Source organism: Saccopteryx leptura, chromosome 2 (assembly GCF_036850995.1).
Source record: "Saccopteryx leptura isolate mSacLep1 chromosome 2, mSacLep1_pri_phased_curated, whole genome shotgun sequence".
Classification (NCBI taxonomy): Eukaryota; Metazoa; Chordata; class Mammalia; order Chiroptera; family Emballonuridae; genus Saccopteryx; species Saccopteryx leptura.
The window spans coordinates 257800069-257816610 of record NC_089504.1 but is presented as its reverse complement, the minus strand read 5'-3'; the positions used below and the strand labels follow the sequence as shown (position 1 = coordinate 257816610).

General features: G+C 46.4%; 1 protein-coding gene across 4 annotated transcripts in view; it reads right to left on the bottom strand.

The window, feature by feature from the left end:
- DNM3 (dynamin 3) overlaps positions 1 to 16542 on the bottom strand; it is a 457675-nt gene that overhangs the window by 25831 nt on the left and 415302 nt on the right. For 3 of the 4 annotated variants that reach the window (XM_066371511.1, XM_066371509.1, XM_066371510.1), the window contains 2 exons: positions 4999 to 5225; positions 3784 to 4020 (listed from right to left, as the gene is read on the bottom strand). In XM_066371511.1, the coding sequence (XP_066227608.1) occupies positions 3784 to 4020; positions 4999 to 5225 (464 nt within the window). Of the gene's footprint in view, positions 1 to 392; positions 843 to 3783; positions 4021 to 4998; positions 5226 to 16542 lie in introns of those variants that run through there. The other variant, XM_066371512.1, reaches the window with a different exon arrangement.

Here is a 16542-nt window from a genome sequence, read left to right as displayed (position 1 = left end):
GCTGTGATTCCCAATCAACTACTCCTACCAAGGGGTAACGGGAAACAGCCACACTGGCCCTCACACTAGTGGCTTGATGAAGCCTCGGACCATCCAGTAAGAGGACAGGGCCCCCGACGAGGTGGGGACGTCTGTTTAAGATCCCCTTGCTGGACAAAGACACGGCAGGCTGGGGTTTGCAAAGAGGGGTGAGCCCGTTCACAGAAGTTGTGGGGATGCGGTGAGAAGGAGGGGGGCCATTCGAGCATCCTGGCCACAGAGAGAACATTCCTCACATCGGATCTGTGGACATGCGGGTTACTAATGACAGAGGCATCCCTGTGGGCTAGGCTCTCTGGGACGGAGATGCCCCCCCCCCCCCCCGCCCACCAGCTCAGGTGGAATTAATTAAAACAGGCGTGGAGCGTGCAGCGTGTCCAGCGTCTTCCCCGGGAGGCACCAAGCACACAAACCAAGACAGTCTTGAGTGGTGGGGATGAGTGGGGGCAACCACAGTGCACCCCTGTCCTCTGTCCTCGCTCTGCCTTAACATGGCAACAGAAAGATAGAACAGTACTTTTTTATTTTTTTTTTAAAAAAGCAGAACGCTCATGGTTTCTGTACAAGTCAAGTGCTTTCATTACCTTTGACACGAGCTAAAATAAAAGTATATAGGCTCTTAAAAGTCAAGATCAGAACTCGCTAATGAAGTCGCGAATTATCCAGAAGAGAGCTGCAATGGCGGCACCTGGCGGAGTGGCCCGGCCTCCTGCCACTCCGGGTCCGGGCTGGCCTCTGTGACGGGAAGGCCCCGCCGGGGGCGGCGGACGCCCACTCAGGCTGTGTTCTCACCTCCTGAGTTTCTGGTTTCAGATAAAAGAGGAGAACGGCCCTTAAGAAAGCAAAGAACTGGGGGCGGGGGCGAAAATCAAACTTCCTTCTCATAAAGCGAGGGGCTGTTTTCCTGGGGATGATGGATAATGGCATTCCAACTTTTTAAAGATTTTAATGGAGAAAATGGAGGCAAATCACAGAGGGAAAAGAGAAAATATAAATAAACAGAACAAGGTAAAGTTTCAACAGGAGCTTCCTTAAAGTAACTTTCCCTTTCTTTCTTTCTTTCTTTCTTTCTTTCTTTCTTTCTTTCTTTCTTTCTTTCTTTCTTTCATCTTTGTCTGTCTTTCTTTTTCTCTTTCTTTTTTGAAATTGTAAACCCCATTTCTGGCTTGCATTTGGTAAGATTCCTGCTCTGGCTTTTATTAAAAACAGACTTTCCATGGTCAGAATTCTCCATCGAAAGCTAAACGTGAATAGGCGTCAGGGTCCTGGCAGAGTGGCTCCGTGTGCTCAGGTGCGCCCCCCGCCCCACCCGGGGTTTCCCTCCCGGCGCCCCACGCGGGCCGGATCGTGGGGGCTCAGCGCAGGGCAGCCCCCTTGCTCTGTCCCCTCTGAACGCTCATTCCTGTCTCACATCCGAGGCTCGGCAAGGCCGGGTCAAGTTAAGTCTGGCTCTCACTTGAGAGTATCCTAGAAATGCTAAAGAACACAACTGCTGCCCTATAAATTCCCATCATAGACACATGAAACCTGGTGTCCCCTTTCTCCAGCTGGGGCTCCCAATTCCTGCAGCCACCTTCTGCAAGCGAGCTGGGAAATGCCGGGGGCACCTACCCCCCTACCCTGCTCCGCCCCACCGACACATCCGTGTGGCATTCCTGGTGGCTCTCAGGGGCGCTGGCAAGCCGGGGGTCTGCAGCCAGGGGCCAAAGCAGCCAAGTGGGCAGGCAGAGACATGCACGTTCATCCTGGGCACAGGCAGCACCGGGGCCCTGGTTCCTTCTCGTAGCCCAACAGACAGAAAGGCCAAATCCCAGGCTCCTGGGCAGGACCCCTCCCACCCGCCCCATACACTCCGCCCCAGTGGTCTTCCTGGCACAATGACAGGTGCTCTCCCAGTCAATCTGGGCTCCCTAAAACGATAATGTAACCTGGCCGTTAGTGAGGCTGGACGCTGGCACATAAGGGAGAGAGCCCTGCCTTGGGATTGTCTAGAGACATTTCTAACAGTCACACTGGGGGAGTGCCAGTGACACGTAGTGGGCAGAGGCCAGGAGGCTGCTGCGCACCCTAAAACACACAGGACATTCCCTGTAACCAGAGCGTCAGCTGCGTCTAGGCCAAGAATCCCCAGTGTTGTGGCTGGGGCTCTGTAGTCACGTTGCTTGGGGTTAAAGCCCAGCCCCTCGGGGGCCGGGGGTGGGTAGCCTTGGGCAAGCTGCTGAACCTCTGTGCCCTGTCCGCAGAATGGACCATGAACTGCCTCATCAGGCTGCTTGGATTCAACACAAATGTACCGGCAGAGCAGTGAAGGGCAGTGCCCCGATATAGTGAAAGCCCACCAGACATGAGCCATTGTTATTACTGTTATTACTAGGCATTTAGCTCAGTGCCAAATACATCAAAAGCCAAACCTATTGTGTTTAAAGAAAAAGATATATATATATGTTTTAGAGTGCATATATCCTCTTTGGTTAGGGCCAAAATGATAACGGTAACAACCACAATACTTTACAGTTTATCAGACTTGTTCAAACACCTCATCTCACATGACTGGGGCAACAGCCCGCTGACTCTGTCCCTGCCTCACGGATGAGGATGTCTTGGCTCAGAGTTTAGTGAGTGGCCCATGGACTGTAGCAAAGCAGGTCTGACTCCACACCCCCTGCTGTTCCCATGACAGTGCCTTCTGCTCACTGGTTTCAGAAGCCCCTGTCTTCCTTACACCCCACACCCCAAAGACAAAAAGGAAGCCTGGTAATCAGAGGTGGGGGGCGTCTCAGGCTTCCCGGTTGGGCGGGAGTCACTTCTGTTACCCTGCATAGCAAGGTGTTCCTTCAAAGAACGTACAAATATTTGAGTTCTCTGAACTGAATTTTAAAAAAATTAACTTGCTCTATGGGCTAATGTTCTTTCCTTTTCAAATCCTTATTATTGATTTAAAAAAAACCCCACCTAATTCCTTCTATTTTCAAAATCTCTGATTATGCACGTTGTACGCACTTTGATTAGAAAGGTAGGAAGGGGAGAACCTAGCTTTGCCTGTCTATGTGTTTCGAGTTCCATTTGCCCCCTGCCTCTTTCGTTTCACAAGTAAGGGTGCAAATCTGCTTACAAGAGTCAGAACGTATTCTTCAAATGCACCGTGTTCTGTCTCCTAGGTGGCCAGGGACTGCTTGTAGCAATCATTGTGTCTATGTAAAAGTTTTAAGCACAGTTTTAAAACAAACTGCAGACCAATCAGACAGATTTTTGCTCTGCCTACACTAATGTTAATAATACTGGGTGTAAGGGTCATAGTTCAGAGGGCGGACGGATCATGTTCCTTGAAGTCTATGGTTTCTGAGAATTCCTTTGGTGATGAGAAGGCAGGGCCTTCACTGGTGAGCCGCCCATGACCTTGGAGCACACAGCTTGCCTCAGCCTGGCCGCGGCTCTTACATTTCAAAGCTCTCCACCAAATTCTATAAACAGCTGCCAGCATGTCAATCATCAGGACCCAGTTTTCTGGAGTCCCGTCCAGCTTGTGCCAGGTGGTAAAGGGGAGGTTTAGACCACACTGGGGGGGGTGTTAAACGGTGTAAAAGCTCGGCTATTTCCCCAGGAAGCCCTTCCCAGGTGAAAACTGCAAACATATATGATATGACGATCTCTTTGCAGCTGTCTCTGGCAAGTGACTTCTGTCTGTTGAGCTACGAGAAGAGAAGTGCAGAGCACCGCACACGGTCGTCCGCGCAGCACACTTACCTGGGGACGCTGGGAGGGGCCCTGGTGGGCCGGGAGGGGACTTGCGGCGGGGCTCCAAACGCATCATTGCTGTTGGGGAAGGGCGGCAGCGGGCCCGGCCGGAATGGAACGGGGGGCGCCCCCGAGTGGGGTCCCGGGGAGGGGATGGCCGGAGCGGGCCCTCGGCCGGATGAAGGCCGAGCCAGGGGGGTGCTCAGGGTCGGCCTCCTTTGGGTGGTAGGGCTCGGAGGGGGGGACCTGAGGAGAGAGAGCCACAGTTTACCACTCCTACTTCATGTCTGAAGTCATCTCAACAAATATTTTATCAACTTCCTGATTGCTTTCATTTGTTTGTTTGTTTGTTTATTTATTTATTTATTTATGTACTTATGTATTTTTCTGAAGTGAGAAACGGGGAGGCAGAGAGACAGACTCCCACACTCGCCCGACCAGGATCCACCTGGCATGCCCACCAGGGGGTGATGCTCTACCCATCTGGGGTGTTCCTCCAATGCAACTAGAGCCATTCTAGTGCCTGAGGTGGAGGCCACAGAGCCATCCCCAGCGCCCAGGCCAACTTTGCTCCAACGGAGCCTTTGCTACTGGAGGGGAAGAGAGAGACAGAGAGGAAGGAGAGGGGGAGGGGTGGAAAAGCAGATGGGCGCTTCTCCTGTGTGCCCTGGCCGGGAATTGAACCCAGGATTTCCACATGCTGGGCCGATGCTCTGCCACTGAGTCAATCGACCAGGGCCCTAAATGCTTTCTAAACATCATTTTCTGACTGAGAAACCCAGATACGTGTTGGGAAAACTGGAAGGTATAAGAGAACAAATGCTGAGAAGGCAGCCCCCCCCCCCCCAGCACTCTGCAGAAACAGCCAATTGCAGCTTCTTTTTAACTATAGGCTACAGTAGTTTCTCTCTCCATATAAATTCCTTTCTTTTTACATAAACATTCTACAACTTACTTGTTTTTAAGCTTCATGTGAACTTGACTGTCTTCTCATTTTGGTACTTATAGAACAGCCTTGTTCTTGTTGACAGCTGTGTAATATTCCACCATACGGGTGTGTTGTGTTTGTTGAACAGGAGTTGGGATGACCTGACCCTACCTCTCACTCCTGAACTTAAAAATATTTTTTTCTCCCTTTTTAATAAAGAGGTTTAAGAGAGCACTCCCCTCAAAATGACACTGACCCGGCCTGGCAGGTCTCAGGGACCTGGGCCGCCTTCCTACCTGCGGGAGTGCTGTAGCCAGGAGTCGTCGACGGGCGGCGGGGCGGGGGTGAACGTCGTGGCCGTGTTGATGTCGCCAATGATGACGAGGGCCTCCTTCAGGGCCTGGTGCATGCGCAACATCTCGTCCCGGCGCTGAGCCTGCTCAGCCGACTCTTCCATCAGTGTGTTCTGGTCCTCGGAAGAATACAGCTGGGCCAGCAGCTCGGAGTTGATGAAATCTTTCACCTGGTGGGTCACCACGGAAGAGCAAGATGAGCGTAAATGGGCAGTCACATGGGTCGGTCGGAGCCCACGGACAGGGTCCACAGACGTGCCCTTTGGGAAAGGGCCACGTGGCATCTCTGTCCCCTCTGATTTTCTCCGTCCTCCATGCAATCCTCAGACTCGTGCCAGCAAGTCCCCCCCCCCTCCACCTTATGGCATTGCCAAGAGAGAAAAGCACAACATAAGTTCATTGACAAGAGGGCCAGACTCCGGCGTCACCAGGGCAGGCCCTCGGCGGTGCCAGCGTGCCCACAGTGCTGTCCAAGGCTGCGCAGCTTGTCGGCGAGGGAGGGCACCGGAGGGACACAGCGGCATCGTCCACAGGAGACAATGATGTCAAGAAACCTGTCATTGCATAGCTCACCCATTCCTTGGCAGTCCCAGTTCCTTACCCAGCTTTTACCAAAATCCCTGGAATACCAGGAAGACTCTAGGTGTCAACGTGCTCTCAGGCCCTGGCCAGTTGGCTCAGCGGTAGAGCATCGGCCTGGCATATGGAAGTCCCAGGTTTGATTCCCATCTGGGCACACAGGAGAAGCGACCAACTGCCTCTCCATGTTCCCCCCTCTTCTTTCTCTCTACCTCTCCCTTCCCCTCCTGCAGTCAAGGCTTCCATTGGAGCAAAGTTGGCCCAGGCACTGAGGACGGCTCCATGGCCTCTGCCTCAGGTGCTAGAATGGCCCCAGTTGCAGCAGAGCAACGCCCCAGATGGGCAGAGCATCGCCCCCTGGAGGGCACGCCGGGTGGATCCAGGTCAGGCACATGCAGGAGTCTGTCTGACTGCCTCCCCACTTCTCACTTCAGAAAAATACAAAAAAACAAACAAACAAAAAAACAAACCTCTGGCATTACCACCCATAAGTCAATATTTATCTACTGCAGAAACCTATGTAATTATACCAGTTAATGTACAAAGAAAGCGATATACTCTCTGCCTTCTAGACATTCACAGTGGAAGCTACTTAATGGTGATGAAGATTGACAAGGGGTCCCACGGTTGACAGACAGATAAAAAAAGACTGAAACAGGGACAATTCACAGGAGACATGGCTCTGAGGGTGGAAGAACCAACCACCTTTCCTCAAATCTAAGATGCCACTGACTTTAAGACACCCACTATTTTATGTGCCACTAAGAAAGAAAAGAAACACCAACAGTTAAAACTAAGAAGGCCGAGACACCACTGGATGTAACAGGTGTCTCCATGTCAGAAATGTTAAAGGTGGAAAAAGCGACCCTGAGAATCATGGAACGTGGTGCGTGCCAGGTGCCTTTGTAAGTTTCTGACTTAATGCTCACCGTGTACCTAAGAAACGCATTGTTACCCCGACTTTGGAGATGAAGGAACGGATGTTCAGAGAACTTTAAGTGACATGCCCAAAGTCACCCATGAACCTGAGTCCCAAGTCTTCTAACCTGGAGGCTAGTGCTCTTTCCTTCACTTTGACGGGGCGCTTAGAAAAGACCATTTATGTCTAAGTGTCATTTTCGAGTGGTGTAGAAAGTACATGAATTAATATAAGCATATAAAAAGAAACCAACTTGGACTTTTCAGTTTCTCTGTTAAATGAGAAGACGAATACTTCTCTGGAGTCACAGATTCTCTCCAAGAAAGGCCAAAGGCCAGCGTACGTAATTGTTAGAAGTTCAGGCAGACGGCAGAACACCTGTTCGATGCTCCTGGGTGGTAGTTAAACTTGTAAGTCAGAGATGACAAGGGTCTAACACACTCAGCTTTGCTGTTTTATTAACAGTATCTAGCCATGCAAATAATTCTACTCATCAGACATTTCAGCTAACTTGCAGCTTCCCTGTGAAACAAAAAATAAAAACGTCCTCCGCACATATTTTGTAAACCAAGAGTGACTCAAATGTGGAAGTAATCAAACACACAGGGTGTGTTCAGACGACTGTCTGGGAGAGCGGAAGGCTGACGTGTGACAGCTGTGGAAGGTAAATGTGGCCAGGTAATGCGGGGCCAGGCGCAAGGGCCTTCCTCGAATGCCAAGGAAAAGTGTTTGAACTTGATCCACCTGGCAACGGGGAGCCATGGAAGGCTCTTCAGCAAGAGTGAAACAATAAAAGAGAGAGCATCAGGAAGATTAATCTGGTTGTGATTGGAAAAGACTAAGCAAGTGGAGGTAAGCACAGATCGCTTTATGAGACGTAGCTCACTTACAAGAGCGGAATCCAAGCAAGGCTGCAGTGAACTAGAAAAGACTGGGACGTATAAACGACAGCGGAGAGGAAGAAACAACTGACTTGTTTGGAGGTTAAGGGCAAGGAAGAAAGGAACAAAGCACTGAGGTTTGGGTGAGTGGGAGAAGAGAAAACCAGAAGTCAAGAAAGACCAGTTACATTTAGAGGAAAGGCAGTCAATTGGGCTGAAAGATTTACTCCCTTGTAAACACACTGGCAGGGACCCACGGAGTTGCGGGCCTTTGCACGGATCTCCCACTGTTGGGTGTGTGTGCACTTGGGAAGGGATGGTGCTGCTCCAAATTCAAAACCAGACAATTTTCCTGGCATGGGCCGTCGTCGGTTGGGCTAAGCTCTTTGGAAGCTTTACATCTTCCTGGAGTATCACTTAGAATCTATTAAACACAATTTAAAAGAAGATCCTTCCAAGAATAGATTTAAAGCAGATCTGAATTAAGAAGCAACTGTCAAACAAACCGCGACATAAAATAGTAAGGGCCTGTTGCAGCATTCTGATCAAAGCCCTGCCTTGAATCAACCCTTCCACATCAAAACGGTACACACTAAAACCTGCCGATTTCCCAAACGAGTGGGCAACGTTCTGGAATACTCTGGGTATGATTAGCATGGCAACACGGCGTGGTGGTTAGGACCATGGGCCTGGGAGTCAAGACGGCTCTTCATTGGAGTCTGAGCTCTCACACTCGCTGCTCTTGGGCAAATAACTTACTTAACCTCTCCGAGACTCAGGGTGCCCTTCTGTAACCGGAGGACAATGGAAGTAGATGCAAGGATGAATTTAAACTGCCTCGCACGGTGCCCAGCATTGAGCTAGTGCTCCCCCCCATCAAAGCTACTCTTTCTACAGCATATGGGCCAAACTGGCACTGGTCCGTGAGGCAGAAGAGCAAACAGAAAGCTGTCGCCACAGTGCAAGCATCAGGTGATGGAGTTCAACTCAGAACCTAGGGTGACATTTTGTTTTGCACCGAAACGAAACGTTGGACGTTAGAAAGACTCTTCTCTCCCTCTCCTGCTAGTTGGGCAGGGGAAGGGAACTTGGGGGAGTTTCCAGACACATCAGGGACTTTCTGAACAGTCTGAATGTCAAAGGGACAAAAACTGAAATCAAGGATTCTGCATAATGAAGAGGCCGAGGTCCCTTTCAGATGGTGGCACATAGAAAATGGCCTCACAGAGCATGACGTACACGAATTATGCTTGGATGGGAGCCGTAACGTAAGATTCATGCTTTTCACTCTTAACACCTTGTAACCTGTTTGTCTCTGTTCACACACACACAAAATCTCACACACAAAACCTCATTCCAGCTCAGACTCTACGGGCTAGATAAACAGCCATGACTGCACCACGCTGGCTGCTCAGCGTAAAGGAATGTGTGGTCATTAACGATGCTCCACATGGCTCCTCTCTCACGCTTTAACCCTTCTCTGGCAACTGGCAGTGTGTCTGGGACCTTCACCTTCCTCCTCTGTCTTTATCACCAGGACTATTTTAAAGCCCTGGCAAACAGAAGAGCCGTTTCTAGAGTTTTCGTACACGCCAGTTACTAGGGAAACCGATTCCTCAAACGCTGTCTGTTTCCAGATGGGAGGGTGGCAGCGTGGAGCGCGGCGAGGGGGCTCATTGACACAAAGACGCGTAGGAAGCGTGACCGAGGAGTCTGAAGAGGCTTCAGGTGGGAGAGGAACTTGGTTAGCGTTAGCGTTCTGTGATTCTTCGAGAGCTCACGGCTCTCTCCTCTCTCCCTCTCCCAGGGATTTTGTTTGGCTAAAGACCAACAAACTGTTCCTTCTTTAAAAAGTCCCGTCCTTTGACTTACAAACTCAATGTTGTGAAAAAAAAAATTAAGACACAAAGAAGGCTGTGAGATTCTGTACTTGGAAATGCTGAAGTTTAAGGGCAGGCAGAACTAACTAATCTGAGGTGGGAGAAGTCAGGAGCATCACCCCTGGCGCGGAGGGATGGGGTCAGGGGCGCGGGGGCGCAGGGCCTCCCGGACCCTGGTCGCTCTCTGTTTCTGCAGCAGGACGCTGGATTCCTGACCCATGGAAACAGATCGGTGCTCTGGTATTTAAGACGCACTTTCCTCTCAAATAATGAACATTTAAAATAACATTCTACTCCATCGGCATTAAAGTTACAGTGAGTTTTGCAACTTGGGCACATGTTACTAATTTTCCACCAAAGTGCCGGTGGCCCAGGAGAGGGACTGTGGGTCCCCCCAGGGGTCCAGGAGCACAGGCTGCAGCTCCCGGGCCAACGGGGAAATGCCCTCGGGCTCCATATTTGCTCCTTAAAAAGTTGCATAAAATCTTTAATTCTAGTGTGCATTATCTGGGCTTGTTGAAATACGAGGAACAGGGTTGTTTCTCATATTTTAAACAAACCCACATGAAATCTTCGAGTCCTGTGGACCTTCTGGGAAGACAGCCCGCATATAAGCTAAAGGGGATGGGCGCCCCCTCTTTTGAAAAGGCTGCCTAACCTTTACGGTCTTCCTAACCTCACCACAGGCATATTTTGGTGTTGAAATGGAGAGCAGACCTGGACTGCGATCTCGGCCCGACCGACCCAGCTGCACGGTCCTGAGCAAGTCCCACCGCCTCCCGAAGCCTCCATCCATTCCAACATCCAGAATCCGGGGAAACTGCGGGTACCCAGACATGTGGCCGGCCACTCCACGGGTTCCAGCTCAGTGTTACGTGCCCCTCTGCCAAGATGTTTTCAGAATGAAGCTGGGTCCACCTTGATTCTCTGGCAGAACACGTGTGGTGGTGGTGGTGGTGGTGGGGGGGGCTACAGAGAAGAGGCCCTCGGAATGTGCCCACCATGGGGTGTCACGTGTACGCTGACTTTCAAGTCCTGGACCAAACTCGGAGGCTTTGACCGCAGCCCGTCCAGAGCGACCGCCTGTCATAAACTTGCTATTTCTTTGTGTCGCTGTTACCTGGTATGTTTAAGCAATGAAACAGCTGCTGCATTTCAATAGACAAAGGCTTACAGTATGTCTGAGGCAAGGTATTTATTGCTGGCTTTAAACTTCTTAAACAATTCCATATGGAGACTTGAGTGGCAGAACACTTAATGTAAACTTTCAAAGGAAACTGCCCACAAACTCTGAACCTTAGGAAACTTGGCTGAAACATGTTCTTTTTCAGAAGGCACAGTGGCCGTTCCCGTCCATCGCAAGGAGGACGGGCCACAGCAGCGCTTTCGACAGGGACCGTCCACAAGGATGGGGCCCGTCTGGGGCCACCGTGCGTCTTGTAGGGCGACAAGTTTTCCTACCCAAAGCCGTTCAGAGAAACCGCAGGGTTCAGTGGATGGTGCCGGGGTCCAGCCCCGGGGGGGATCCAGGGGTCCCACAGGAAGAGACGGCGTCGGCGAGATCGAGTGAGAGAGCCGAATTCTTTTCTTTCTCTTTATTCTCTAGTTAGCATTTACTGCCAGGCATCTCTGCTCAATGCTAGTATAGCTCCCTTTTTATGCACACACACTGAGTTACAATTACATGGTGTTAATCATTGCTTCTGTTTCACTATGTTTACATGTTTCTGGATAACAGTTAATTTATATCTATAAATTACAAACTAGGTAGCAAATCATTCAAAATACAAAATAACTTGAATAGTGATAACAACATCGGTAAAAGCTTTTAAGGTATTAGTACTAAAAGTTAACTAACTTTACTGCTGTTGTGAGTTAAGGGGCAGAGAGAGATTAGCAGACGAGATTATTAAGGACTAACAATGGACAACCGTTTGCTCAGATAAATGGCTTTGAGTTTAAGCAGTGTCCTACTTTTTCTCACAAGATTCTAAAAGGCTTGCCTATAAAGAAATTGACAGAACATTAAGAATAGCTTTCACCCAAAGATATACAGAGTGCACTTGCAAGATAGCCTAGTAGCAACATAAGACATTAATTGTTATTACTTCTATGGATTTTTCTACATTTCTCTCATTATTAAAGAATTTTTTGAAAGTGTGTAAATCTTATGAGAACATCTCATTGAGAAAGCCTAGCAATTGCCTTTAGTCAAAAGACAATTCTCTTAGTAAAACATTCTTTTCTTGCTGACTGCGCTTTCATCCTAGGCCACACAATGGGCCATTTTATTATACCTTACCTAAGATACTATTGTCTAGTCAAATATTACTTATTTATTATATTTAAACACTAGTTAAGTTCTACCTCTATTCTTCTCAGAGTGTATCACTATCTGCAGATCAAATAAGCAAGAAGAAAGGAATGTTTCTTAACTCTATTACATGAAAAGGCTAGGAGGAAAAATGTTGAATTAAGTGAAGGCCGAGAGGTGCTCTGTACACAGCCACTGCCTCCTACCTAGTCACAAGTCACAATCTATTCTTTCTAACATGATTAAGAAGGAATTCTCCTACAAACTTAACCCTTTATGAGGGATATCATAGCCAGCCTCTTATGTCTATGAGCCCAGTTCAAGGGGCTTACAGGCTTTTCTGTGGAACTCACACCCTCTGTCTCATTTCCAAAGAAATTACTACAAATCTACAGGGAAAGTACGGTACTATTATCCCTGTGCCACAAATAATAGCACACACCCAGAAAAAGGGGGGATATAAGGCCAGATTAATTAAAAAAATCAAAGGGGGAAGTATCGTGCCTTTCCTTTTGCAGTGACTTTGTCACCCCACAGCCATTGGTCTTCACTGCAGTGACTTTGTCACCCCGCAGCCATTGGTCTTCTCTGCTGTGACTTTGTCAGCCAGCAGTTGTGGGTCTTCTCCTGCTGTGACCTAGTTAGCCAGCATTAGTGGATCGGCTCCCGACATCTCCCCCTTTTTTATTATTTAAATAAAGCTTTTGTATTTTCACCGCTATTTCCCTGTGATTGTTGTTTAAAAGTCGGAACATGACTGGAAGGACAAGAAGAGTGATAATTGCCACAGCTATTATTATGCCTATATCAGTAGCCAGAGAGGTCAGGCCATGCATAGAAAACATACTTTTAATGTTTTCAACAAATTGATCAGCTACTTCTGAGGCAGAGACTAAAGAGCCTGAATGTCCTAAGTTTTGTATCTGCTGATGTAATTCCCTCAAATCTAAACTAATATCACTATTATTCCATACACCTAACAAATGATTCTGTACATTATTCCATGCTATGATAGACTGATTGTATTCTAAAGGAGTCACACATATCCACCTGAATCCTGCATGGCATCTAAGAGTCATTCTAGCTTTCATAGCTAACAACTCATTACATATGTGAATAAAAGCCTCTTCTAAAGCATTCACTTTCAATTCTAACTTCCTATCTATAGTCTCCTGTACTGCTAATGCAAGAGATATATTACGAGATAAACTATCCACATGATTTGCAGTGTGAACTGATTGAGCTAAAGCAGTGGTGGAAGCAGCTACAGATCCTATAATAGCAATAAGAGCAGTAATTCCCAAAATCAATTCGGCAACAAATCGCTTTCCTCGATGGTGAGCAAGCACTTCAGAAGCAGCCTGTAGTGCATGCAACCCTGGGTCATCATACCAAGGCTGAGACAAACTAACAGGTAACATCACATAAGGTGGCTGCCGCAAAATAAACATAACTTGAGCTTTGGTGTCATAAGATAGACAGTTTGTTAAAACACAGCGAGAGCAGGAAATGCTAAATATAGAATTATAAGTACTAACAGAAAGATTACTGTCCATTGTAGCAATCAAGAGTACATAAGGAGCCTGTACACAAGCCTGAACAAAAATATTCTGAGCAGGATAAGGGTAAGGCCTAACCAAATATGCTGGTGCAGCAGCTGCAATTAGCTGCCAAAGCTTTGTTTGATACCTGGTGGTTAATTCATCCTGATAAGTCAGCTGTGCAGGTATCCATCCAGCAGACTGCCAACGTGTGACGATTTTATTTAAAGGATTATATTTATCTGACCAACTGTAATCGTCTTTCATTTTCTGTATTAATTTTCTATAATCATATTCAGAATAAGGACTAGACCAATCTTGTACAGTGAAATTAACAGCATATGCAGTATAATTCATATAATTGTAATATGCACATTCTTGCCATGGGGGAAAACCAAATCTATTCTCTACAGACCACCAGTAAGGCTCTTGAGTTGCCTTTTTTGGTGGATAAAGTTCACATGGGTGAAATCCCTTAGGAGGCAATGTAACAGGATTATACTCATGGGTGTCAGGGCCTCCAGGCATTAAAATTGTGAGAGACCATAAGTCTCTTGTTGGGTGTCCAGGTTTATTACTTTTAGGAGAGTCAGTCAAAATAGTCTTAAGTGTAGTAGGAAAACACCCAGAAATCTTGTGAGTATTATTAAACATAAAACATATAGGTACCTTATCCGTTTTCCCATGAAATGAGAAATTTGAATTAGTTTTATGCATAATAAAAGAACTACATGATCCTCCCAAAAACTTAGTATGATTATTAAACACAGGTATATCATCTCCTCCCCAAGTAACAGGCTTAACTAATGGTGGATTTGGAATATAAGCCCAATAAGATTTGTTTTGTTCAGTAGCCTCAACATTAAGTACCTGAATTGAAAGTACAGCTAGCATAACAATAAACATATTAACAGGGTTACGATGTATGTTTTGTCGATGACAAATTAAATCAGCCCTCACAGTCAATGCCTTCAACTGGCCCCAGGTTGGTGGGTTGACAGTTCGAGTAGAGCGAGCCTTCCGTTGGCCACGATAGCGAGGTCGTCTAGCTTCCTGTAGTGACAATCGCTGTATCACTCGAGTAACAGGATTATACAGAGAGCTCCTTGATGGCCTTTGCTGGAAAGTCACTGGTGATGCGGGTGGCACAGAAGTCTCCTCCGGACTGGATGGGGGCAGCAGTGGCAGTGGAGGCCTCTGGTGACACATGGCGAATCAGCCGGTCTGGGATCCAAAGAGGCGAGTCAGCGTCCTGTGGAAATATACAAGCATACCCTCTCCCTTGAGTTAAAATTACATCTGGACCTTTCCATTGACCTGTCAATAAATCCTTCCACTTTGCCATTGGTTTAGGCTTATCCAGATCCAGATTCCAGTGTCTCAGGTGTTGAATAATCCTGTATATCAGCATTCAAAAGAAATTTTTTTTTTTTTAAAGTAAAAAGCATGATAAAGAAGATTTGCAGGAGTTCCAGTATACGAGTTTTCTATATTCATAAAAAACATTTCTACTTCATTAATTAACAGGCAATTTAAAGAACACATTAAAGCTGGAAAACTCTAGTGACTTTTATTATTTTTCTATAGTAAAAAAACCTATACCTTTGTTAGGCAAATCTACTCTGCTTCATGCTCTGTAGCGGCAGCAAGCAGCCTGAAGCTTGAAGCAGTTTAGTCAAAATTAACAAGTTTTTAGGATTTATATTTTATACTATTTAAATTTAAATGAGCGCGCTTTACTTGTTTCAATTAAAATTATAAATTTGTAGGGATGATATTTTTATAATATTAGAGCCGGCATATTCAATTTTTGCATGCAAGAACTTAAAAAATCACATTTAGACAACATTAAATAAAGACCAAACACAAACAAGAATCAGACAAAGTAGACAAATCAGACAAATTAGAGAGAAACCCAGGATTTTAGAGATTAGAGTATGGCCTGCTTGATTTTTACACAGGGCAATTCTGATTGGAACATATTGGATAGAAACCATACAGAACTCTCTCTTGAAAAGTTTCAAGAACGGCCGTTTATGAGATTTTGTTTAGCCATATCCAAACAGGTGTTCCCTTTGCCCTCTTTTCAGGCATAGAACAGGAAAGAAATAAAATGAGTTGAGAGAAAGAGGAGAACAAAAAAAACCTGTAATTTTTCCAAACTCTTAAGTCCTTCTATTTACTAAAGAAAATCAGATAATAACACAACTTTAAAACTCATCTCAGTCTCTAATTATTCTTAAATTCTAATAGCTGCTACAACCGGCAGCTGAAATCCCTCTATTTCAACCCCCACAAGAGGCTTGTTTCTCATATTTTGCAGCAGTAGTTACTCCCTGAATAAAAGCAGGATTTACATCCTGACAGGCTTTGATGAAATCTCCTATCGTTCCTTCTCTCCTCACTGACCGCAACATGGCCTGGCAAGTGGAATTAGCATTTTCATAAGCCAACTGTTTAATTATAATATCTCCTGCCGCCTCATTTGAAATAACTCTTCTTACTGCTTGAATCAACCGAGCAACAAACTCCTCATAAGGTTCATCACCTTTCTGTTTTACTCCTACCACAGTAACATCTCCACCAGACAAAGCTGGCAACTTTCTCCAAGCTGATATAGCACAATTATTCACTTGTATCAAAGCTGGTTTAGAAAGTTTTAACTGTTCACTAACATCAGCAAATTCTCCTTCTCCCGTAATCATTTCTCTAATCACAGGATTATGTGTCCTCCTGTTCCTAACTGCCTGTTGTTTAGCTTGCTCCTCATATTCAGCTCTCCAAAGGAGATAATTTCCTCCAGATAAACAAGCTTTAGCCACTTGTTCCCAATCATAAGGAGTCATCCAATTATGAGAAACTGTTTCCACCAAAGACATAGTATAAGGAGAGGTGGGTCCATATTGACTGCAAGCCATTTTCAACTCTTTCAATAATTTATAAGAAAGCGGCTCCCATGTAGGATCCTCCTCATCAAATTCACCAGCCACAGCCACAGGGAAACATAATGCCAAATCAGTTTCCCCTTGGTCGCAAGAAGCTTGAATTGCCTTCTGCAACCCTGTTAACCCTGATGATTTTTTCTTTTCATTAACATCTGGTGATTGTACTGGTAGAGGCAAAGACATTTTAATAGCCTTATTTTCATCCTTTTTGTCAGTCTTGGAGGAATATAATATGGGCAAGACTGTTTTTGACTTCCAATCCTCATTATCCCTATTATATTTAGCTGCCTCATCTTCTAATTCAGCCTCATCTGTTGGAGATAAATGATTTTCACTATCATTCTGATGTTTACTTAATTTTAAAGAGGCCATAGCATGATTTGTAGTATCTTGAGACTGCCTTTTACTTCTAATTAACGGAGTCTCTT